At 38.0% G+C, this 24830-nt stretch overlaps 1 protein-coding gene across 1 annotated transcript; it reads left to right on the top strand.

Annotated features, from left to right (window-relative positions):
- Positions 1–311: 311 nt before the first annotated feature.
- On the top strand, positions 312–24829 carry SELENOF (selenoprotein F). Its single transcript, XM_033067616.2, has 5 exons — positions 312–633; positions 2581–2748; positions 14631–14694; positions 22164–22213; positions 23841–24829. Exons 1-5 carry the CDS (start codon positions 565–567, stop codon positions 23970–23972), a joined length of 483 nt encoding a protein of 160 aa, XP_032923507.1. The 5' UTR covers positions 312–564; the 3' UTR covers positions 23973–24829.
- Position 24830: the final 1 nt, after the last annotated feature.

Below are 24830 nucleotides of genomic sequence, written 5' to 3'. Positions count from 1 at the left end.
GCCCCCGCCTCCGCCATTGGGCGGTGCTGCCGCGGCCCCGCCCATCGCACAGTCCGATTGGCCCGGAGAGAAAATCGCTCCGCCTCCCCCGCTGCTCTGAGCCGCCGGAGCGGGGCCATGTCCCGCCTACAGGCGTCCCTTCCTGCTTGGAAGGCGCTGCTTGAAGTCCCGCCCATCCGCCCAACCTCGTTGGGCACAGGCACGCTGCCCGCGGGAAAAGCGCAGTACTATTGGATGGACCGGCTGTCAGTCACCGGGCTGGGGCTGATGTGCCGCTTGGCAGCCGTTTCCGAGACAGGGGAAAGGGTTTTACTCGGGATTGTTTCCGCAATGCCCGACCAGCGGGAGTTCCTACAGCGTCGCTGCCAAGCACTGCTCTTCACAGACTGAAATTTCTTTGCTGTAGAATTCTATAAGACGTTCTGGGCTAGCAGTCTCCGATTGTGGTGCCGGGAGCTGGGAGCAAGTCTGTGCTCTCCGCATCAGGCGGTGTGTCGGACACCCCCGACGGTGAGGTCCTTCCGCGGCCCCCGGCGGCGCTGGCAGGGGCGCTTCCGCACCAAGATGGCGGCGGCGGCCGAGCTGGGGGCGCTGGGGCGGTGCTGGTTCTGCTGGCTCCTGGGGCTGCAGGCGGTGAGCGCCGGATCCGCCGCGTTTCGCTCTCGGGACTCAGTGCGGCTGAAGTTCCAGGGAGACGAGCGGGTGTGAGGGCGGGGGAGGCGGCGTGAGGCGTGTCCTGGTGTGGGAGGCGCGGGTGCCTCCTCCTGCGGCCGTGACCGCTTCTTTTGCTTTCCATGTCAGAGGCTGATCTCTGCTTCTGCCTTCTTCCTAAAACAGTTCGTATTGGTGCTGCCTTTTTTTTAATAATAGTAAAGTATTTGGTTTGAAAAAAAAGCAACACTGTAACGTGTATTTGGAGCCAAAGCTTTTAAGGAGAAAATGCTACTGAAGTGAGGCGCATCACTTACTGTCTGAAATTATCTTGCTCTGATGGGAATTTACATTCTGAAGTGTGAGGGGATTTTTCTAGTCCCAATCAGAAACATTTATTATAATTAGTACATTTATCGTTTCAGAAAAATAGGATAGTTAAGATACTTAAAATTGAGTAAAAATATTAGGGACAGAGAGACTTTTTTCTATTTATTTTTCCTTTACCTCTCTGTAGTTTGAGCTTGCTATGTAATGAAAACCACTGAAGTGAACAATTATCATGTAATGGAGCCTGATGCCTTGAGTTCTAGCTTTCATTATTGTCCAGAGTCTGTGCTGAATTAGTATATATCTCTGAACTTCATATGAAGTGTTAGCAAGTTCTCTTCACAGTTTAATTAGACAAAATAATCCTTTTCTGGCCTGAGAACCAAGGATATAGTTACAGCTTGAGGCCCCAAAAGTATAAACAACAGTGAATTGAGGAGAAGAATCTGTGAGGACGGAACGTCATAACCTGGGGCTGTAATTGGACAATTAACCCCAATGGGTAAATGGACCAAAACTTATGAAAGGGTGAAAAAGTGTGACCCATCATCCATCTTGGGTGGAGCCACAGGCCAGGCTCTTGTACTGCCCAGGGTGTATCCTTTGAAGGTCTTTTAACAAATACCTACTTTATTCCTTTAACATTGTCTAGCCTCTGTTCTAGGTAGCCCCTTCAGGCATCAAGCCTTTACTTGCTTTCATACACACTTAGTGTTTTGGTTGGTTCTTTCTCACACACACACAAGCCTCAGCAGAGTATTGGTTTTAGTTTGTGGATTGTTTAGGGACCTGCTGGGCAGAGGTGTGAGGAGAGAGGCTGCTGGAAACAAAGTGACACTGGGGTGCTGGGTTAATGATTGGACTCAATGGTGGTCTTTTCCAACCTTAGTGATTCTATGAGAACGAAACCCAAATATCATTTAAGTGTTGTGGTTGGTTGTGTTATTTTTGCTGCCCATAAAAAGAACAGGTCTTTTACATAGAAGCCATGTAATTGAATGGCCTGTTGTAAAGTATTGCTGATAAATCAGAATTGCAGGTTTTTATCTGCACTTCCACTTAACAGTATATGCAATTTTCCTGTAACATTAATGCAAACATGAAATTAAAATCCTACCTGTATGTCTTGTTGAGCAGTTTGGTTAATTTTATCACTTCCTGGTTGTGTCTTTCCTGAGCTTAGCTGTTACATTACTTTCCAGGAGTGTTTTCAGTGATCTGAAACTTACTGAAATTCTTTTTGAAGATGAGCCTTTGGAAAGCTGTAACCATGTGCATTTCAGCTGATTCATTACCTTTGGGTTTTCTTCTTAACTTGAAGTTAGCAATAGGAAAGCAGTGGAGCTATCAGAAGTGTATATAAATTAATTTTGGCATGTCTGATACCTTGCAATGTACATATTAGGAGCGTCTGAAATCCGCTGTTAGTTTAAGACCCTTCTCGATAGGGTGATGTTTTGAGCCCTTGGGCTGACCATTTAGGCGTTACTGTAAAACAGTCACATGAGACTAACGGGTTCTTTGTAATCATTAAAGCATTTAAAGTCATCTTTAAAAAAGATAAATTAATACTAAGTGTAACATTGTACTGACTTTCAGGTGAGTGTTTATGGAGCACAGTTGTCATCAGAAGCTTGCAGAGAGCTGGGCTTCTCCAGTAACTTGCTGTGCAGTTCTTGCAACCTTCTTGGGCAGTTCAATCTGAATCAGTTGGATCCGTTCTGCAGGGAGTGCTGCCAAGAAGAAGCTCAGCTGGAGACTAGAAAGGTGAGTTTTGGACCAAATCCCATGTGGAATAATTTAACATGTCATGTTTATGAAACTTTTAATTTGAAAAATACATGAGAATCTGGATTATCATTTCAAGAGGAAAATGCAGCATTTATTCATAGCCCAATATACATCTACAGGGTCTAGATCTGCAGACTTGCCAAACTGCTGTAAAATATGTCCCTGTACCAACAGGGGAATCTTTGGTTCTTTGGCAGCCCTTCTCTGGTGTGACGTGGCCATATTTGGGGACTACATCCAGCTTCTTTTAAAAGGAAGGTACCTGGGATTGGAAGAGGGCAGAAGGGGATAAGGAGAGCGGTGCCTGGTGACAGCTCCTGCTTGGTCACTAACCCAGAGCATAATGGCCAGGATAGCTTAGTTCAGTCCTGGGCAACAAAAGGCTGGTGTAGCCTCCAGGTCAGTTCCTGGAGTGGCACAAACCTGACAGAAAGCAGGACTGCTCAATTCCATCCTGCAGCAGTGAGAACAGCTGGGTGTTTTGGGAATGATCTCTCTCAGAGCTCATGCTGTGCTTCGATCAGTTTAAGGCAAAACCTTTCCTTTATCTGTAGTAAATAGATATCTGTGTTCCTTGAGGTGTGTTGCCAATGAAGAATTTTTAGAGTTCTTGAAAAGAATACATGTTTTCTGACATGTGGTAATTTAAGAGTGTTCTAGCATATAGTGAAGACAAATCAATCATCAAGAAAGTAGAGGTTTCAAGGATGAGAGGTGCTGAAATTATTTTTTAATGGCTAGGAGATAGTGAAATAACTGACCTAATGAAATTACTGAGGAAATCTAGCAGGTTTGTCCTGTCAATTAATTCAGCCTAACATTTAAAAAAGAAACCCTGCCTTTAATTTTTAATAAAACCACTGATTACAGTGTTAGGTACAATATATTAAGTATCAAGAAGCATATGTTTGAGATTGGCAGAGAATTCATAGCTGAATTAGTAGTTTCCTAATATTTACAGACTTTAATTTGTAAATTTTCTGCATTAACAAAGTAATATTTCAATAGAATTCTTGTGGAGCTTGATATGTAAGGCTTTTTCTTTGCTAGATATATGAACCTTATAAAGGAAAGTTTGTCTCTGGGGAAAGATCCAGTTCTTTTACATGGGTATACACACATATACATATATGTATATATATAAATATATATATAAATATGTACGTATCTATACATAGGCATACACAAAAGCTGAAGTTTCAGAATAAAGTCTGACAAAATGTACTAACAGGGGGTGGTAGAATACAGAGGATCTCCAGCATGCTCAGTAACAGTTGTGCTGGCAGCAGCAGCAAGGCTTCCTGTCTTCATGTAAAGAGAGGATGCTTTAATTTGCTCCGGCAATATTTTTAGAGTTTTGCCTCAGTGCATAACACATAGCACAGGAACTTACGGAGCAGGACAATTTCTGTTGCCATTTGATGGGAAAATAAGCTAGAGGAGCCATGTTGCATTTCTGTCAATGTAACTTCTGCAAAAAATGTCTTAACAATTTATAACATACTGAAGGATGTAAGTTAGTTTGTACTGTAAACATTGCATCAATAAAAGTTGGATCAAATAACAGGAATTAAATTAATAGATAGTCTTCTGAATTTCCTGAATCCGACCTGGATTTCATTGTGTGGATAATTACACTTTCTGTGTAAGGATAAGAAAATGCCATTTTCTGGTCAGGACTTCACACTATAAATATTATTAATCTGAGAACTTATTTTATTTTAGTCATGATCAATGAAGTAAAATAAATAGCACAGAGCTGGACAGGGTCTCAAGGATATTTGGCAAATTCCTTCACAGTGTATCAGATTTCCTTATATATTCACAGGAAGCAAGAAATTGTGTAAGTTATCTTTTAGTCTATTTGTGTTTTACCCAGTTTCATGTTCTGCTTGGGCTTTGTAGTAAATATGAACAATGTAGATTTTGATTATTACTTTATCTTTTCTTATTTCTGTGACATTTCTGAGAAAATGTAATACAAGTGATATTTGAGATTTGGAGCTAATATGGTAAGCATCAGCTTGAAGTGTAGGAGTGATTATGATCATATTTTCATACATTTTTTATATCTGAGTTTGAATGCAGGCTTTCCAATACTGTGTGCATGAATTGAATTACTGAATTGTTCTAACACTACAATTATATGGTTTATTATAGCATCATTTCTAATTTTCTTAGGAATGCTGTTTCAGACTGTAGAAATTTTTTGTACTTTACTACTGCTTAGAAACGTGTATTTCAGATTTGGTGATTGTTTGGAGGTCTTACATTTTTTTTGACTCATACTTAGTAACTTCTCTTGAGGACTAGCCAGTGGAAAATTAGTGTTTGGATGCTTCATATTATCTTAACAGATTGTATTCAGAATCACCACATTTTGAACTGACTTGTGTTTTAACATAGTGTTGGTTGTAACAGATGTCTGTAATTGAGCTTGAGATTTTACCATTACATAAAAATTAACAATATAATTTTAGTAGCTTCTTGCTAAACAAGAATCTTCATGCTAGAACATGCAGACTATGAAAACTGAATGATTCCTTTTGCTATAGTTTTTCCTTTCCCTGATTTTTTTCCCTGTTACCACAGAAATCTTCTTTCTAATGCGAATTTGATAGTAAAGAGTGACTGAATGTTGAAAGTTCTTAAAGGATTTTTTTCCTACCCTTTTCCTTGTAGAATTTTTCATCTTACTTTGAAAATCTGCATCTCAGTGTAAGATGTTTGGCAGCCTGGCAGGTTGCTGAGCTCCAGAACAGTGGTGCTTTGGGTTTTGCTAAAGCTGTGACTCCATGCTTGAGCATGCTCCAAGTACAGGAATCGTTCTTCCCTGAACCAGGTTCCCAGTTCATGACGTAACTGGCTCATTACCTGAGCAGGTATTGCTTCCCATGAAGTGATACAGCACGCTGGGTGTCTGTGCTACAGACAGACTTCCCAGCTACTGGAGTTCCAGGACATGCTTCAGGATTTTAATTTTATTCTCTTAGCAATTATGTTGCAAATGCTAGAAATAGGGAAAGCAAGAGTTAGTTTACTGAATGACTTGGGCCTGAGTTCTAAATGAGAATTTAAAATTAAAGGTAATAGCACATCTATCTGAGAATTTTTACATAATTGCTGCTTTTCACAAATGATCTGTGAAATACCCTCAGGCCTAAAAATATTTAATGCTGCATAGTATCAATGCAACCTCAAATGAGATGTTTACAGATTTGAACTGTTTCATAGCCATGAAAGAAGTGTATTTATTAATCCTGCTCTTGTTATTGGTCCAGTAGTTTGTGAATTGACATTGTGGAAAATAGCTGTGAGATATTCTTGCTCTGAACTTCTGCTGACACCTGTCCAGTGAAATATTTTAATTACTTCATAATTGGATTGTGGGTAAAATGAAAAATGATTTAGTTTTTTTCTCCTCCTCTAGAGATTTTTTATGCAGTCTCGCACTAATTCAGAAGCCAGCTTAAACAGTATTGCTTTAGACAGCTGCAAGTTTTAAGCCTCAGTCTGTCAGATGCAGAGTGCTGCTGGTGTGTAAAACATAGAAGGATGAAATGGAGGTGAAGCTAACTGTGCGTGAAATTGTAGTAGCAGGAGAGATTGTCCATATTTTGCAGTAGCTGAAAATAGCTGCACTCCATCTGCAGCTTTACTTAGGCTGTGTGATCATTTCAGACATAGCTATAAGCATATTCCATTAATTGTATATTATAATCTTAGATTTATCTCAACAGTATATGCATGTCAAAATCCAAATTGATTTTAAAAATCAACTCTATGATGAAATATGCAATACATTAAATTTCACAGTTGCACTGTGCAGGTTTGCTACAACCCATAAAAGTTATTAATATATCTAAATGGAGCTTTGAAAAATACATTTTGCTCACTAATATGCGTTGAACTTTAGCATTTTAAATTTCTATTGTCAAGTATTTGTCGTATTGTAATGTTAGTATTTGGTGACTTAGAGAAAACTACACCAGATGTAACGTCTAGGTGCTTCTTCTATTAAAAAAAACCAGCAGAACAAATCAAAAGCTCTCTTAAAACTCCACTCTTTTACATGTGCAGAATTCTTAAATGTGCTCTTATGAATTATAAGGAGGAATAAGGTGACGTTCTTGTTCAGACTTACTTTTTAAAACACAAAAGATAGTTTACAAAACTCACAATAATTGCTGGAAGTAGGATAACTTGAAGTGCTTTTAATGCTTCAGGCTACTCCTGTGTCACCCAATTTACATTCATTTTTCAGGTTTGGTTTTTTTCTTTTCATTACACTAATTAAAGCGCTACACTCAAATTGCTGTTGAATGTCTTTTTTTTAGCCAGAGGCTCTTAACGTGAATACTTCCACTCTCATTGGAACTTCTGATGTTCAACTCAATGGTTAAAAACAGAGAACTACAGTAAATTCACGAATACAAGCCGCACGGAATATAAGCCGCACTGCTGGTGTGTTGGCAACATTGTTGCCTTTGTTAATAGATAAGCCGCACCCGGAATATTAGCCGCACTTTAGTTTGCAGCGAACTTTCACAAAGTCGTCATTTAGTAACACAATCGCGGGATCGCCGGGGCTTACTGGCTTACTGCCGACCTCGGAAACATTGTTTCCAAGTGAAAAAAGACACACCCTTTATTTACAAGCCGAAAAAGACAGGAACAATAGTGTGGTCATTTTGTGAGCATTCCCAATGGATCCGTGTTGCCTTTAAACAGCCACTTAGCCACGCAGGCAGGCAGCTGAGCTCCGAGCGGAGCCACATCTCCGTGCTGGCACAGGAGCGGCCGTTGTAGCCCCCGCAGCCGGGCGGGGGGAGCGGCCGTTTTAGCCCTCGCAGCCCGCGGGGGGAGCGGCCGTTTTAGCACTCGCAGCCCGCGGGGGGAAGCGGCCGTTTTAGCCCTCGTAGCCGGGCGGGGGGAGCGGCCGTTTTAGCCCTCGTAGCCGGGCGGGGGGAGCGGCCGTTGTAACCCTCGAGCCCGCGGGGGAAGGGGCCGTTGCAGCCCTCGCAGCCCACGGGGGAAGCGGCCGTTGCAGCCCTCTCCCTGCGAGCCGAGTGGCCGTTCTACCCCTCTCCCTGCGGGGAGAGAGGCTCCCCCAGCCCTCTCCCTGCGAGCCCAGCCAGCCCCGTAGCCGCACAAGACTGAAAACACTTTAAAAAGTACAGAGAAATATCACACACTTTTATCGAACTGCCGAGGTAACTCACCCCGATAACACCCCCCGCCCCTCAGTAACGCCGCCATCCACAGGCAGGCAATAAGCTGTTCTCTGATTGGTTCATCGTCGGAACAACGGGAAACCATGGATTTCAGACTGTTTTGGCTCGGGACTGGACCAGCATGATACTAGGTAAGGTCAGATATCACATTTTTGTCCATAGATTAGCCGCACCGGAATATTGGCCGCATTTCCGGGTTTCCACCAAAATTTTAGTCTTCTTGCTGCGGCTTGTATTCGTGAAATTACTGTACTTAGAATGCATTGGCATCTCAGAGATGTAAACTCTGTAAAGTCATATCAATGCTTACAGAAATCAATTCAAATTTTAGTTTACTTCTTCTAGTTCTTTCTTGAAACCCATATCTTTTTCTGTCTTTTGATGTGTCATGTAAAATCTCTTGGATACTTTGTAAAAAATCAGATTGTGTTTTTACCTAACTGTATTCCTTATTTCCAACATGGTACTCAAAAATTGTTCAAATTCATTGGTTTTCTAGCAAGTGTGACTTCAAAAATAGTGTGATTCAATGACAACATATTTTATTTGACATTCAAGTAAATAATCAGAACTTTGTAATTAAGGCTAATATGCCATGTGATCTCCTGTCAAAGTCTGCTTTTACTAAGTGTCCCAGACAGTTCATACAGGAATGATTTTCTGGGCTATATTGATAGGGAAGTTCGGGGACTGTTCTCTCAAATTGAGAAAGTCTCTTAGCAGTACTGTTGCTTCAAAATATTATTCACAACCATTCCTTGTAGTAAAAGTGTGCTGCAGTGGATGTCCTTCTCAAGAACTTTACCACGTACACTTTTTCCCTTCCCTCTGTACATGATGTTATTGGCAGTGAAAATTAATGTTGACAGAAGTAGTCCTAGATAAGGAAGGTGCAGCTAACTAGTCAGTGCCTAAGACTGAAATTTACTGCCTTTTGTTTGGCTCAGATTCACCAAGTGTTTGTCTCTGTCAGATAAACTAAGATAAAATACATTATCTCTCTGTAATAGGGTAAGCCTTACCCATGGAAGAGCTCTATCTGATCTTATCATTGGAAAAAAAATGTTAGGGAAACTCTTAGTGTGAATTTGCTAAATACGAGTTTCAGTCGTTGATGTGTGTCTGTGCTGGTCAGTGGAATAGTTTTAGCTAATTAAGGCTGACCTTCTTCTAGATAAAGTACTGGCATTTGACTCTACATTTGTTGAAGAAACTTGAAAAAGTAAAAGTCTCAAAATTAATGAAATGCGCAAGGTCAAATAAATATCTCATCAGATCTGTTCTCACTGTTTTCTTTGCAACCCTAAGATGCTTTGGTTTTTTAACAAAAGCACAGACTGGAGAATAAAAGATATGGTCAGAGATTCTACCTCTAGAGGTAAGTAGGTGCCTAGATAGAATCAGATGGTGTAGTCCAGAATTGAAGCTTGACCTGTTAACTTCCTGTCTGTCCTCTTTCGCTTGCATAATTCTCACTAGGTCCAATTGGGTGAGAGCCTGAACACAGGAGCCCTTTTTCTGCCACCCTTCTCTATTCCACTCTGCTCTCCACCCCCACTCAAACTGGGTATTCACACCACCTAATCCAAGCGACAGCTCCAGAAGTCTAAAGCTGGTTTTTACTCAGCTTCTCCATTTTCTCTCTCACCCTTGTGCCAGATCTCTTGCTCACATGAATTTACACCAAACATTACAGTGACCAAAGTTAATAAAAATGGGCTACCGGGAGGAGAAGGTGGTTTGGAACTTTTCAATGATTATTGGATTTAAACAGCACAAATATTTATAGAATCCTGCAAGGTATCATTTAACACCAGAAGTAGTGATGGGTGACACATTTTCTGTACCCTGAAGAATGTAATAGTAATGCACAACTATATTTTGTATGTACAGAATAAAAAGCCTCCTTTGAGTCTCCTACTCAAAGCAAACCTCAAAGTGCTGAGAATCTCCAAGAATACAGATTATACAGTCTTCCTTAGTAAATTATTTCAGCGCTTAAACACCATCATTGTGGCTTTTTTCACCTTTATAGTCAGTCAGAATTTCCTTCCCCACAAATAAATGACAGCTTACATTCTGCTCAGCTTTGTTCAGAGTAACTTGCCTGTAATCCATATCCACTAATCACAGGAGTAGCACTGATTCACATGACGGATTTTTGATTGTTAGACTCTGTTTCCACACTCTTATTTAGAGTTAGGTATCTCCCTTCACAGGATAATGAGCTGTCAGTGGTAGAAGTTGCTTTGTTGCTAAATTTACTGATGACATCAGTTCAGAATGATGTGTGTGTGTAGCAATGACTTTCTTGGCTTTCTCTATTACAGAGCAGTAATTCATAATGTTCCTGGCAGTGAGGCTTTCTGACTGCTCCCTGGTAAACCAAAGATTCTTACTCATGTTATGCCTCCAGGAAAAGGAAAGACAAGAGTGATTTTGAAAACCTTGAGCTGTCCATATAAGTGCATTCTCTCCCATAGAAAATATTTTATAGTTTGTAGCTCAGTGTGTATTATTTTAAAGTTTTCTAGTTTAGAAGACTAATTTTCTAGTAAAAGTCACAAATGAGCTGCTAGTTAGAAGAGTTTAGGAAAAAAGCAAAAGAAACTTTCAACAAAATCTATTTTGGTTGTAAATTTCTCAGAAGAACAAATATTAATTAACCTGTTTTGCTTTCTGGGTATGTGGGTGGAACACAGTGAAAATTAACTTGCATTCTTGCATTACCCTGTTTTTCGGTAGTACCATTATGCATATAGCAAGGAACTTTGGCCATTAGGAATAATAACATCCGTATTTTTTCTAAAATTTTTTGAATTCAGTAGGAGATCAGGAGATGTCTTCTGCAGACCTGATTATAATATGAAATTAAAATTGCAGTGAATTTCATAAAAATACTGTTTACATTGGAAAGAGTTTGTTACTAAAGATTTAGTGGAAGATAATCTTGCACCTGAGGCAAGTGAAAATTCTAGAGGTTTAGCTGTAGTCATAAGTTTGCTTTTCTGCTTGTTCTTAGAACTCAACTATGTTTTTGAAACTGTTTGATATTTGGAGAGGACAGTATGCACATATCAGAGAGAATCCAAGTACCATAAAGTAGCTATTGACTTTTGTGGCTCTGCCTTTACAGCCTGTTTCATTTCATGTTTTAAGATAAACTGGTACTGTCAGCTGGTTACAAACAGCTGTACAAATCCAGCCTGAATGACACTTTGTGACCTGTGTCAGGCAGAGTCACCTCAATCAAAAGTTAGAAGAAAGCAGCATGCAAAATAAAAGTGTCATAGAAGTAAAAATTAGGTATAACTTGCTATGTTTTATTAAACTTTTTTGTCACCTTTGATCTAACATAATTTTATTGCAACCATGGAGCAATCTCTGTTCAATACCACTTCTTGCAGTTCAGTTTGGTCTGAATTCCTGTTTGATTGTAAACATTAATGGTTTCATAGCAGGAATGTCACTTTTCTCCTGGAGTCTTCACCATGAGTAACTGTGATAACAATACCATATCAATGTATAAAGAAAGCACTGCTGGAATTGTGTCTTGCAGAAATTGCTTCAATTCTCTTCCTAATAGCAGGTGAAATATTTTCTTTCATGTTACTTTATAAAGTTACTTATTTTTAAAATGCGTATTTTTAACTAGACAATTCTTATGCAAAAAGGTGTTATTCTGCTATAATTAGCACTCTCCCTATAATTAAAGCAGACATGACCAATAATGTGGTTTGTCTCTTTTCACTTGTGAAAAGCCATCCTGACTGCATCAGTATGAACTACCACTAGAGTTTCAGATGCTTTCCAAAAACCTTTGAATAAAACTGAACTCGAGTTGGTGATTTGGAAAAGGTGAGGGAAAAGTTCAGATATTGTCACAGTAACCTTAGAAAACATGCTATTAGAACGTTGTAAAAAGAGCTCTGTTCTTTATATAGATGCAGACATGAATCAGCACTTGTTTTGGATGTTAACACAGACACCAGTAATAGTTTAGAAAGTCTATTTCATTGCTTCTAGTACTAAACTCACTTTCATGAGCACTAAAACAAGTGAAGCATTACTTCAAAATGAACTGACTCATGAGTTAAGCATTGTGTAATGAACTGACTCGAGATGTTTGTGTGCCTCCATGCTGAATGATACATGTCATTCTTATTAGTACTTGAACACACTGACTGCCTTCACAAGGAAATTTGGAGAACATCTGCTCTGGACACAATGAGATGATAGACATTAACAACTAGGCTTTTGTGGTGGGCTAAGTGATGCAAATAAACCTGGGTTTTTTGCAAAAGACACCTTTGTTTAGAGTTATAAATGAAGCCAGTTGATTCTTCTTTTTTTCTGGTCTAGCCATTGAGAAAGCAGCTGTTTGTCCCAGCATGAATCTAAACCTTTTTGTACCAGAACAGTTGGGTTTCAATTATGGCAAAATTTAGACATCAATGATTGAGCTGTTTTCTTTGTTAAATTTCTATCAGATATTAGCCAGGACTTAACAAAATGTCTTACATATTTTAGATTCCTACAGTGATCTTAAGCCTTAAAAATTCTTGTTTGGAAGGAAGAAAATTACTAAGAATAATTAGCAGTAATGAGAATTCAAAAATGCTCATTTTACTGTTGTCCTAAATTTGAGTGTACTTATGATAGACTTACATAAATTAGTTAATTATTAGATAGAAGGTTGTTTATTCCTTTTTCTACTTCTTTATATTGACTTCTTGATAGAAAAATCCAGGTAACTGTCAGTATCAGAGAAATCAGTATAAATGTAAAGTAGATTAGTGAGTGTGCAAAAGAATATCTAAATCTAGGATTGCCAATAGAACTGTTCAGGTTTTTTTTTAAATTACAAAGAGACAAGTTAAGTTTATGAAGTTTATGAACCTCTGTGCCATGTTTCCTCCATCTTTGTAATTACTCCATGTTTTAGTTCCAGAGGAATTTTAATTGTGCAAGCTAGTATCTGAGCTGTTTATCACTGCCTTTTTTAATTAAAACCTTGATTTGGGTGGTGAAAAAGCTTTTTAAAAGTCTGGTATATATGGTCTCTTAAGTATTGTTTCATAGTATTTCTGGGTTTTAACAGTCAAGTCTTAGGTTTTTATCTTAAATACAATGTTTATTTGAAAATGTATCTGTAGTTAAGCAAATTTCTGAGATGCTGTTCTGAACAGATAATGCAGTGTAACATTCTCTTTTCAGTTTCCCATGGAAGTAATGATTATTGATTAGTTCACGCCAAGAGAGAAGTTGTAATTTCCCTGCAAATGATTAGAGTATTTCTTATGTTCTAATTCATAGCATTTAAGCAGATACTGAGCTGGCCCTGAATCACAATTTGAATACTCAGAGATGAACATATATTTCTGGCTGTCTGTAATGCCTCCATACAATAGGTGACAGAATGTTAATAACATTTTCTTTGAGATTTCTGTCATATCATGTGTGGTTTGCTTTTTCAGAGTAGTCCATGAAGGTTAGTTTTAAATACTTGTGTTCATGGTTCATATTTTAAGTGAAGTATGAATTACTGTAATTTCAGTAAAGTTATATTTTTCTATATCCAGACTTGCACATTTATTATGAAAACACTGTCTAAAAGAACATGAAAGCAGAGGTTTTAATTGTCTATGGAAGGTAATGAATTAAATTTAAAATGTTTAAATTAGGCTCATTCTGTCTGCTTATCTATAAACAGTAGGGTTTAAGGCTTAGAAGGATGTGATTTGATATACAGTACTACATATATAGTATATATACTGTGTGTAATATCAGAAGGCCTAACTCTGAAGTATGAAATTCTATTTTAGTAGCTGGAAAATCTGTTGTTAATTTATTTAAGATTCAGCAAACTATAGGATCATTTGCATGTTGCAAAAAAAAATCACAAAATAGTCTAAAAATATGACAGCATGCAAGGTAATTCGGTGGAGGTGTTTTAAATTTAGATACTAAATAAAATTGAAATTAACTTATATTTTAAGAAGACTGAATCTGAGTATCATGCCTAGCTGACAGAAGTGATTGACATCTAAGTCCAAGTATCCAAGTTAGCCCAGCCTGTACAGCTAAGGCCTGTTAATGTGATCTGTCCTCTTTCTGTAAATATAATTAACTAAAATCAACCAATAGCCCAAATGGGAAATTTAAAGTCACTACCTTATCTTTATTATAAGTATTTCACTTTCCAAGTTAGGTTTAGAGTGGAAACTAAAATTTCATTTAATGAGATTTTGTTAGTATCTTTGGGAAGGAAGAAATAGTTTTCCTGTTACTAATCCATAATTCCCATTCTAACATGTCCAATTCCATTTTATTAAAATGAAACTTTGCTTACATCAACAGTATATCTCAAATGATCTTTTTTTTTGTTTTTGCATTTTTAGTATAATGAATGAAAAGTATCATGTATCTTGAGTAACCGTCAGTTGTTGCATAATCAGAGGCAGGTCTAGAGCTGTGATTCTGTCTAGGATCTTACTTGTAATTAGCATCAACAGAGGAGTATATTGTCTCCTCAGAGAAAAATAGTTCAACAGATAAGACACTATAAATAAACTAGTAATTTAGATTACTTTTGTAATTAAGAGCTTCTGTTTATTATTACAGCTTTATGCAGGAGCTGTCCTAGAAGTATGCGGATGAAAATTGGGAAGGTTCCCTCAAGTCCAGGGTAAGTAAAACCAATAGTGTTCCTTCAAATATGAAATACTGTCACAGCTGAATGACAAAAGGTACTTTTAAGTACATCACAAGTAGTCATAAATTCTATATTATATCAGTAAAGTTGCATTGACCTGAGGCTCATAAGCTGGTCTCCAGTAATTGATAGATGAAATTGTATTGTGGACTTATGGAATGATTTTATTTTCACAGATCCTGCCATGTAATTGTTTTATCAGTGGATAATGACAGTCAACTAACAGGAGTGGAATACAGTACTGTAAAAGGAAAATCAGTACCATCAGTGTCTGGTGGGAGGAAGCTGCAGGAAAAGAATCTGTGAGAAATTTCAAACTGGACTTTGTTATAAATTAGGGAAGAGCTTAGGTGGTAGCAGTACTATTGTTATTCTGGGGTTTTTCCTGTATTGAGGACCCTAATACCATCCTCCCTAATACTGTACTTTGGACATAAGTACTAATGTAGTTTTAGAATTTAAAATTACACAAACAGCATGTCTCCATCTACTGTGGGAAGAATTAATACTTCCTCATTTGATGGCTGGCTGACAAACAGTGTTGGGAAAAAAGGGTTTTAAAACAGGTTACAATTTCCATAAATTGTCCTACAGTATATCCTTTTGTGCCACCTCTGCCCTCACAGTTGAGTTGAATGACTACAATGCCAGAGCAAAGCTCTTTCCTCTTTTCCACTGTATAAAATGTCAAAATGAGAATTCTTTCAATGGCTTGTCCTACTTGAGGAGATTAACTTCATTAGCGCAGGAGTTCATATTATCTCCATGACCATTCAAATTCAGCAAACATAGAAACATTCCCAACTGTTCTTGCCCATTCACTCAGCTGCTTTATGGTTCTGGATTTCTAACAGTTAAGTGCTCATGTGAGCCATAGGTTTGAAGGAAAAGTTAACCTCTTAGCCTGACTCCAGCTTGCATTGTGTCCTCATTTATTTTCATGTGCAGGTCCTTGGAGGGAATGGCCCTCGGTTCCTGCTCTGTGCACACTTCGAAAGAGTTGGAATGGTGCAAAAGGAAAAACTTGAAAATTGTGACTAGATTTTTTTTCCTTTCAGTTCTTGGTTATCTAAATCTCCTCAAATATTTACATTCCATTAATCATACATCTTACTTTTTAAAGTGGCTGGATACATTTAATTGTTTTTTAAAAAGGATCTCTATTTTGATTTGGTACAGTAAGAATTATAAAAGGACTGAATAGTGCACTTAAATTTCTCATTTGTGTTTTCATCACCAATTTCTACAGCTACTCATTCTAAACTTATCTTAACAAAATTTACAGCTAGGGTATTAGAAGAGGTTGGAAGATGGGATATGTCTTAGAAGCATACTTAGAAATTTTTAAAAGCAGTAGAATATATTCTCTCAGCTGGTATTTGTCTTCACCCTAATATTAATCCCAGAATACTCAGATTTTCTGCTTTATTTTATCTTCTACCAGAAACAGTATTTAATGTCTCCATCTTAAGACATTTACATTCAAGAAGTGTTTTTATTTTAGCTTTTCACTTGGACATTTGCTACGGAAGTTAGGTTGCCTGAAGGTCATGCTGCTGCTTTTGAAGCATTGTCTTTGTAGGCTTCATTGAACTGTCACTGACAATGTCTTGTCACAAATAACTGAATCCTTTTCCATAGCTTCTGTGAGGGTTTTGTTAGAGTTTGTTTAGATGTGTTTGGTTTTTCTCCCCAGAGTATACACAAAATGGCATTGTTAATTACAGGACTGTGTATATATTAGAATTACATGGATCAGTCTGTTGCTCCTGTGTGTAACTGTGAAGTCTTGACCTTTAAATACCTATGTAAATTGTTTTGTCACTTGGCTAGTCCCACACACATGATGTGTCTCAGGCTACATCTGGATTATGCTTTATTTGGCTGAAGGATTAATAGTGTTGTTTTGTTGTTGTGGTTGGATTTTTTATATATGAGATTCACATATTAAAATAGTTAAGGATTGAAATCAGTTGAAAGTTGTGAAAGTTACACAGTTGGAAGAAGCAGTGGGTTGCTCAGGCCTTCTCTATCAACGTTTCTTTTAAAATTACTGGTTATATAATCTTTAGCTATAAACAGTTGCTCAGTACACCTGTGTGCCTGAAATGTGAGAATCATTACATATAAAATATATATGTATATACTAGGAAAGCAAAGGAGTGAGAAGTGATGACAAAAATCTAGTCCTCAGCAAGAGGATGGAAAAGTCTGGTCTTCAGCAGGATTAACTGAGTCTTGAACTGGATGTTACTGTTTGTAGTGTCACACCAAACTACTAAATTTGACTTTTGTGAATGTGGCCAAGGATGCCTGTTAGGTTTTTTAGATACAGTTTCTTGTGAGAAGTCTGATAACAGACCACATTTCTGTATGCCTCCTTTAAACTCAGTACTGGAATATTCTTACTGATAAGTTTCCCTTAAAAATAAATTACTTTATTATAAATACTGTACTCTAAAATTAATTCCTATGTATTACATAGATTTTGAAATTGTTCTGTGTAAAACTGTTCTTAAATATTTGTCATTTAAAAGCACTCCATCAAAGTAGAATATTAAAAACCTAAGTGACAAGATTCATAGATGAAGCAATATCTTAATATACCAGGTAACACAATGACAGTTTTTGGCTGACACCCATAAAACTGAGGCTCTGGAATTAAATAATGAATTAGCTGGGTCAGTGATTAATCTAGCATATTTGTTTTAAGTTAACTTTTCAGTGGCAGCTGTGTTCTGTTCACCATGAGATAGGAGAACAGTGTTTAGACTCCTGCATTCTTTCCAGTTTGTTTAAAAAGCTGTATTAGACTGGGTTTTTTCATTGAACATTCCTTTCATATTTCTCTCCATTCCTTTTTTTTCTTCAATAAAATAATTTTCACCTCTCCTTGTGAGTTAAGAAATGGATGTGCTCCCAGCAAATCTGTTCTAGAAACAAGGTCCTTGAACTCATGCATTGTGCAGCTACATTAAATCCTCTGCCTTCAGAGTCAATCAGCACTGTTATATCACCCAAGTTCTCCAAGTGTTAAGGGGATTCTTTTAGCTACTAAAATGTAATTTCTTATGGGATTGTGTTGTATGAGGGTAAGATCACTCATTTCCTAGTTATTTTAATCTGTAATTCATAAATACTGACAAAAGAAAGAAAATTCTATTAACCTTAAATCTTGGACAGATAAAAGCATTACTAAAACTCTTGCTAAGAAATAATGGATATTGTAGTGGGAGACATGCATTGCTTTATCATAATCTTTTGCAAACAGATGACACACAAAATAAAACAATACTTGCCTTCAGTTTCAGAAATGTCTCTAGACCAGCTGCTTAGACAAAATACCTTGTCTTCGGGATTTTTTGAAGTTTCTTAAGACCTGATTGGAACTCTGTCTTGGATTAATTTCTGAAAGCATGTGGTGCTTTTTAGAAAATCATGAACAGCTGCATTGTAACTTGATTAAGAGACTACAAGTAGTAGTTATTGATGTGCCATATGAATTCTTAAATTTAAATTTTTATCTCAAACTGAAATCCCCAAAAGGTATAGAACTATAGTCACTAAAATGTAAATGAGTGCTTGTTGTGTGCTGTAGTTCAGACTTTTTGCTCAGCTTTCGTGGTAACTTTTGAAACAGACTCATACCATCTTCAGAATTGCAGAGCATAAAATTGTCCCCAAAACAAATGTCTGAGGAAAGGCATTAATGCTTTTGTCTTGCCCAGTGATTTACATATTCATATTTCTAGCAAATATTGCCAATTGTCTTAGCAATGCTCTGCTGTTGGTGGCATTTTTAAATGTGGAATTTCCCATTTTCATAAAATGTCCCTCTCTTACTCTGCCTTTTGGTTTCTTTTCTTTTTCATGGATTTAACACTTGATAATTGGCAATGCCTCAATAAAATGTTTTTTAATTCAAGTTCATTTCAGGTACAAAATGGTCAAGTCTGTATGGTCAAGTCCTTTGTGCCTTTTTTTAATGTAAAATTTTGCAACATTATGCACAAACTCGTGTCTCTAATAGAATTTCTTGTTTTCAAACAGCTTGTGTCTGATAATTCACAGCCAAGCAAGCAGATTACCCTTTAGCTTATCTGAAGTAATATTCCACTTGCTTTCTGTTTTTTCAGGTTAACTCAGAATAACTGTTTGTTCTGCTTGGGGAGATGTTTCATGTCCATTTTGGGTCAGGAAGTTCTCTTATGCTGTGTCCTGCTGCACCTCAGAGAACAGTGCAGGTGTGTGTGTGCATACACACAGACTTGCCCTTTTGGCCACAGGGATTCTTAGATTCCTACAGTCTCCACTTAAGGCTCTGGGATTTAATTCCAACAAACTAGTTTTCACAGACTTTCTTATTACACCTCTGTGTTTTGTATGGAAACAAATGGACACTATAACAATAGTAGTGAGTTCTCCATGTTCATAGGTAAGGGTTGCTTTTAGGTCTTTAAAAGCACCATTTAGTAGGGGCCAGGTTTTAAAATGCTCATACACACTTGATCCTTCTCTGGCCTTGTAGTTGTAGTTGATTGTGGGGCGATCCTGCCTGCTGTTCAGGAACCCCTCAGGAGTGCCTTCCAACAGAAGTGCTTTGGTGCTGCTCATGGTTTCTCGGAGCATAAGGTGAAGTGATTTTGCAAAGCTGTCTGGAGAACAGCTCTTTCTGCTCCAGTGTTTAATTCACCAGAACCTGGTGTCATGGCACTGAGCTCAGAGTTCATCTTCCACAAGTCGTGGTGGAAAATGCCTCTCCTGCTCACCCACGGATAGGTTAGAGAAAGGTTTGTTTCTCTGTGATGTAAAATTTCTAAAGCTGTTACAGAGAGAAGAAAATGGGGAGATAGCTTGGATAGGATTTAGTATTAAACACTATTAAATAATGGTGTAGGGGTGATGTGCAAATACCATTTAAATGCAGGACTGTAAGAAGCAATGTATAGGGGTATAGAGGGGAAACTGTTGGAGCAATGTGAAGGGGGAGCACATGCACCACATCCCATGATAAGCAGTCAAATGTCCCTAAATGTGTGCTGTAGCTGCATCTGACTTCCTAACCCCATCATTTCAAAGGCTGCTAATTCAATCAAGGACTGGTTTTGCAGAAAGGAAAAAAAAGTGCTTGATGGGATAATCTGTGTTTTTAATGAGTGTCAGTATTTGAGTTTCTCATTTTAGCTTCCAAAATTCAGAATATACAAATTAAGTTATTTGTACATTGAGTGTTTTTCTTTGTTGCATTGCAAATTCAAGTGAGTGATGCAGAAAGTTGCTATGATCAGCATTAGAAATAAATATGCCATAACAGAAACTAATCTTGTTCCAGCTGTCTAAAATTTCAGAAAAAATGTTCTGTAGTGCTTCAGCTTTCAGGAGATTTAGACATTTGACATTGATACAAGTGTGTAATAGCTACTTTTAATGTGGCAGAATGTAATGTGCTGCCTATAGAATATTTTCTTCTTCCACCTAATGCTGTTCCCACTTCATGTGAGCTTGTTCAGTCCAACACTGCAGCCAGAGAACAGTCTCTTGTGTCCAAATAAGCTTTCATCCGTCACTCAAGTAACAAATCCTCACACCTGTTACAAGCTTAAAGTGCTGTAACCTGAGGTTCCTCCCAAAGGCAATTTTTTATTACAGCCAAGTTCCAGAGTTCAGATTTGCTTCAGAAACTTTATCCATTTTACTATGCTCTCTTACTGTTTTGCAATTAGTTACCCACTGTACTGACTGCTTCTTACAACCTTCTTTTCATATAAAGCCCTAGAGACTGATTTGAGCTTTAGATTGAAGTTGAAGAAAAATGTGGAAAAATTCCTCCAGAAACACTTCAACAGTCTGTGGACTTAACAAAGAATAAGAAATGTCTTTGCTGCTTTTTTGCATGTTACTTTTGATGACAGCCAAGACAACATGTCACAAGGGCATGGGAAACACTGAAGTTGAAAACATGTCTTTGAGTTTAAATCAGAATTGAACTGCAGTATGTGAGCAAGTACTGGTTATTTTGTGCTATTTGAAACTGTTATACACAGCTTACAATATGACATTAGTGCTAGTCCTGTAGCAGGAATAAAGACAAGTCTCATTTTCTTCAGGGGCCTCGCACATCTGGCGGCTCCATGGGTCGTTGATATTTTTTACCTCGTTTATTTTGTGTAGTAGTTGGTGCAGCAAAGAGTGTATATGATTTTTATCTGTACTGGGAGCTTGGTGAAAGGGGAAAGAAAATAAGTGCCATTCTGTATAACCATGCTGAGAAAGTGTTAAGGTAACTGTCTGCAGTAATGTAAAGATGGGTATAAAGATGCCAGGGGATATCTCTGCAATTACTGAGGAAAGCACTACACTTTGTCAGGGAGTATGAAACATTAGTCCTGAGGTTGCACTCATCTCTATGCACCAGCTGGATGCACTGCAATTTGTGAGAGATTCATTGTTGTCTAACCTTGAACAAGCAGCTTCAACATGCAGCTGGCATTCTTGTAGGAGTCAGTCTGTACTGACAGGGTCCATCCTTGGGGAAATGCTACTGATGTACCACAGGAGCATCCTGAATCCACTTAATGTCAATATAGATGCTAAATTCAGCTTTTAGCACAGCCCGACTGTGAAAAGGAGAATTGAGGACTTTATTTTCTAAATAAATTTTAAATATTTCTGGAACTCAGACATTCATAAAGGTGAAGTGCTTGGAAGGAGGGGATTATGCTCACACTTTGTCCTGTAATACTTCGTGTTGTCTGTTCAGAGTTGAGGGTTGTGCTGTAGGGACACAGGGCCTGTGCTGCTGTTAATGCCTGCTGACACTGCTGCAGGTGAGCGGTGTAGCTGCCTGGCGTCCCATAGAGCCTTGATCCAGACTGCCTTCAGGAGTGTCAAAAGAAGAGGAAATACTTCTCTTCCTGTTTTCTAGCTTTGTTTTCGTGCTGGTTTTCATCTCTGCAAGACAAGATTGACCATCTTGTTGAGCAGAACAACACCTCTCCGCACAGCTTCCTGTGTGCCCCGTCCCCCGCAGAGCTGCAGCGTGTGTGGAGTGTGTTGATGAGATGGGTGTCACACTCAGCCTCCCTCACAAAGCTGATCCTCAGCCAGATTTTGATCGCTCCAACGCTTTTCCTCACATTTGCGTAGCAGCAGCATATGGGCCGGTCTGCTGAAGGCTGTCAGTTGTGCATGCTGATAAACTGCCTTACGCAGTCACACCGGTGTTCAAGGGAAATCCAAGCAGATAGAATTCTTGCTTGGATTACTGGCAGAAATAGGTGTGCTTTTGGCAGAATAAGTCTAGTATTATTAATTTTGTGAAGGTATTAAGATTTTAACATTAAAAGCATAATTTAAAAAAAATAATTAGAGGAATACTAATTTGACATAAATTTGTACTAGTAAAGAAGAATTTTATTTTCTTTCTTTTCTCCAAACTGTAGCTTTTGTCAGGAGTGATAAGCCAAAACTCTTCAGGGGACTGCAAATCAAGGTAAGTAGTAGCCTAACTTTCTTGTTTGTGATGTTAAGAAGAACTAGGTTTGGTGGAGAGTCCTGTGGATTGTTCCCTATTTCCTCATCGAGTAATCCTTTAGTAGAGGACATATATTTGCATTGCCAGTGAGAATCATTGCAAGTTCCTACTAGTAATATTGATTTGTTTACTGCTCAGTAACTGATGGTGATGAAGTTTTGGGTTATTTTGTTGTTGGTTGGTATTAATCCAAGAAAAATTATTATTATAGCAGATGGGAAAAGAATCTGAGGAATGATTATATTCTGTTCTTACTTTATAGATATCTTGGATTTACTCAAGTATTCTGTCATTGTTTCTTTTTCTCCTGTTTTGTTCTCCCCTAGTTTTCTTATGGAGCTGCCATTTCCATACACTCAGTGATTCTTGGATTTTTCTTCTCCCTTTCAGAATTCCCTTGCTGTGTTCTGTTGTGCTGTTTTTTCTCTATATACTTCAGACATCCAGCTTTATAGAACTGCATATACTGAATGGTGTTTCTTATGACTTGCATATATGCAAAGTTGCATAAGCTGCACTGCCTTAAGCTGCAACAAATCTTTGGTTTCAAGATCTAATCTAAGACTTCACCTTTTTCTTAAAATCCTGTGTGAACTTCAAGTGTACTTCTAAGATGCACATCTTGATTCTCACATCTTGTGCGCCCGTCTTATTGACCAAATGGCACCATCTGGAATCACTTCATAGCTATGCATGGCTGCAATAAGTGATTTGTCTTCTCAACAGCAGATTCTGTGTAAAACAGATTTCCTCTGTCTGTCTCACGCATTCATGTCTCCGTGTCCTCCAGTTTCTTTCAAAAGCTTTCTCTCCTTCTGTATGTCTGTTTCTTTTTTTTTTTTTAACTTTGTAGATTTATTGAATATCAAAGCAGTGTAGACTACAATTGATATCAAGTAGTACAAGGGAAAAAAAGTGCAAATGAATCTGTTTATTTCACAAGACTTTTGGAAAACTCAGTAGAGGTGTCACTGGCTTCATTAAGTAAAACCAGCTAGGTTAGCTCAGCTGAGCAAAGTGGAATACTCCTGGGGAAATCTTTCCATAAACTGAAGTGCTCAGAGCTTTCTGATACTGTTAAAAGCTTTTATTTGCATTACTTATTTTGGGACTTAGTGAGTTTGAGAAGCACTGAAGAATTACGTTACCGGCAAAGCACAGATACAACACAGCAAGAAAGAATGTGATTACATTGAAAATTGATAGAATGTTGACCTGTTACAGTGACCCAGAATTTCTAAAATGGTCAAAAGGCTGTTGATCATATAAGAAAAATCATTCATCACCAAAAATCTAGCTGTGGTAACTTAAGATAGTTGGAATAAATACCCTCCTTCAAAGCCAGGCCGATGGCATTGCCCTCTGCACGTGCATGAACTGCTGTGGTGCACCAAGGAGAACAAGGAGATGTTTCTGACACTCACCCCCACCCCCCTTCATTTGACTTGTTCCTCCACTTTGCTGTCTCTGACATTAAATGCAAGTCAGAAGTCTGAACTGATGTGAATCACTTGAGAGCAGGGACAGTGTTAGTATGGAGAATGCATTTGCCAACCGAGGTAACCGACTTTTCTTTCCTCCCCAGTATGTGCGTGGTTCTGACCCTGTACTAAAGCTGCTGGACGACAGTGGGAACATTGCAGAAGAACTGAGCATCCTCAAGTGGAATACAGATAGTGTGGAAGAATTTCTAAGTGAAAAATTAGAACGTCTCTAAACCATTGCTTTCTGTCCTCTTTCCTTTTCATATTTTGTCATGGTAATCTTCTCAGACAAAGTGCACTACAATTGAAGAAACATTCCAGCATCTGTATTAGTTTTTAAATATCTGTTATGCTGTACTAAACATCTTGTAATTCGAAGGGAAGCTTCAGCACACATATCTGACAAGCTGACAAACAATAGCTTGTCTTAACATTTCACCTCTTAGTGCATTTATCACTAAGAATGCTTTGTTTCAAAGTTAATTATGCAAATCTCAGTTTGTTACAATCAGGTCTGTTTTTACAAATGCTCTTAAAACTAAAGAGCTTCAAATAGTAGAAATGATTACCATGCTTTTTGTCTGCTGCTCTTTCTTAAAGAAGTTAGAACCAAATGCAGTCTATCTCCCAAAGAAACTTGGCTACTAATGCCCTCTTTTATTTGTATTTGAACTGTCCTTCTATAGAAGCCTTGTTTACAGTGAGTACCTAATTCACAGGTTTGAAAGCTGGTGGAGAAGCTCATGCTCTGATACTGTGAAACATTTAGTAAGTACACTTTAGTGAAGACTACATAGAAAACCTCTGAGGTGTATGAAGTCAGATGTCAGGTGTGCTTTACATCAAGTGTTTTCACTTCAGCAAACATGAGCTATAAGTCTTGAAAAAGCTTTCCTTCCAACTTTCAAAAGTTTATTGGAAGTTTGTTTATGAAATTAATTTAGAAGCTGTTCTTTTAAAATGTATATTTTTCTTTCTCAGTTGAAATTTATGTGAACAGGGAATATAGACAGTATGTAATGAGTCAAATGCATTAAGACTTGTTGGGTATTTTCCACTGAGAGTCAATAAATATGGTAATCAAGAATAAT

Source organism: Catharus ustulatus, chromosome 9, assembly GCF_009819885.2.
Source record: "Catharus ustulatus isolate bCatUst1 chromosome 9, bCatUst1.pri.v2, whole genome shotgun sequence".
Classification (NCBI taxonomy): Eukaryota; Metazoa; Chordata; class Aves; order Passeriformes; family Turdidae; genus Catharus; species Catharus ustulatus.
The sequence above is the reverse complement of the archived record's forward strand: the minus strand, read 5'-3'. Positions and strand labels throughout refer to the sequence as shown.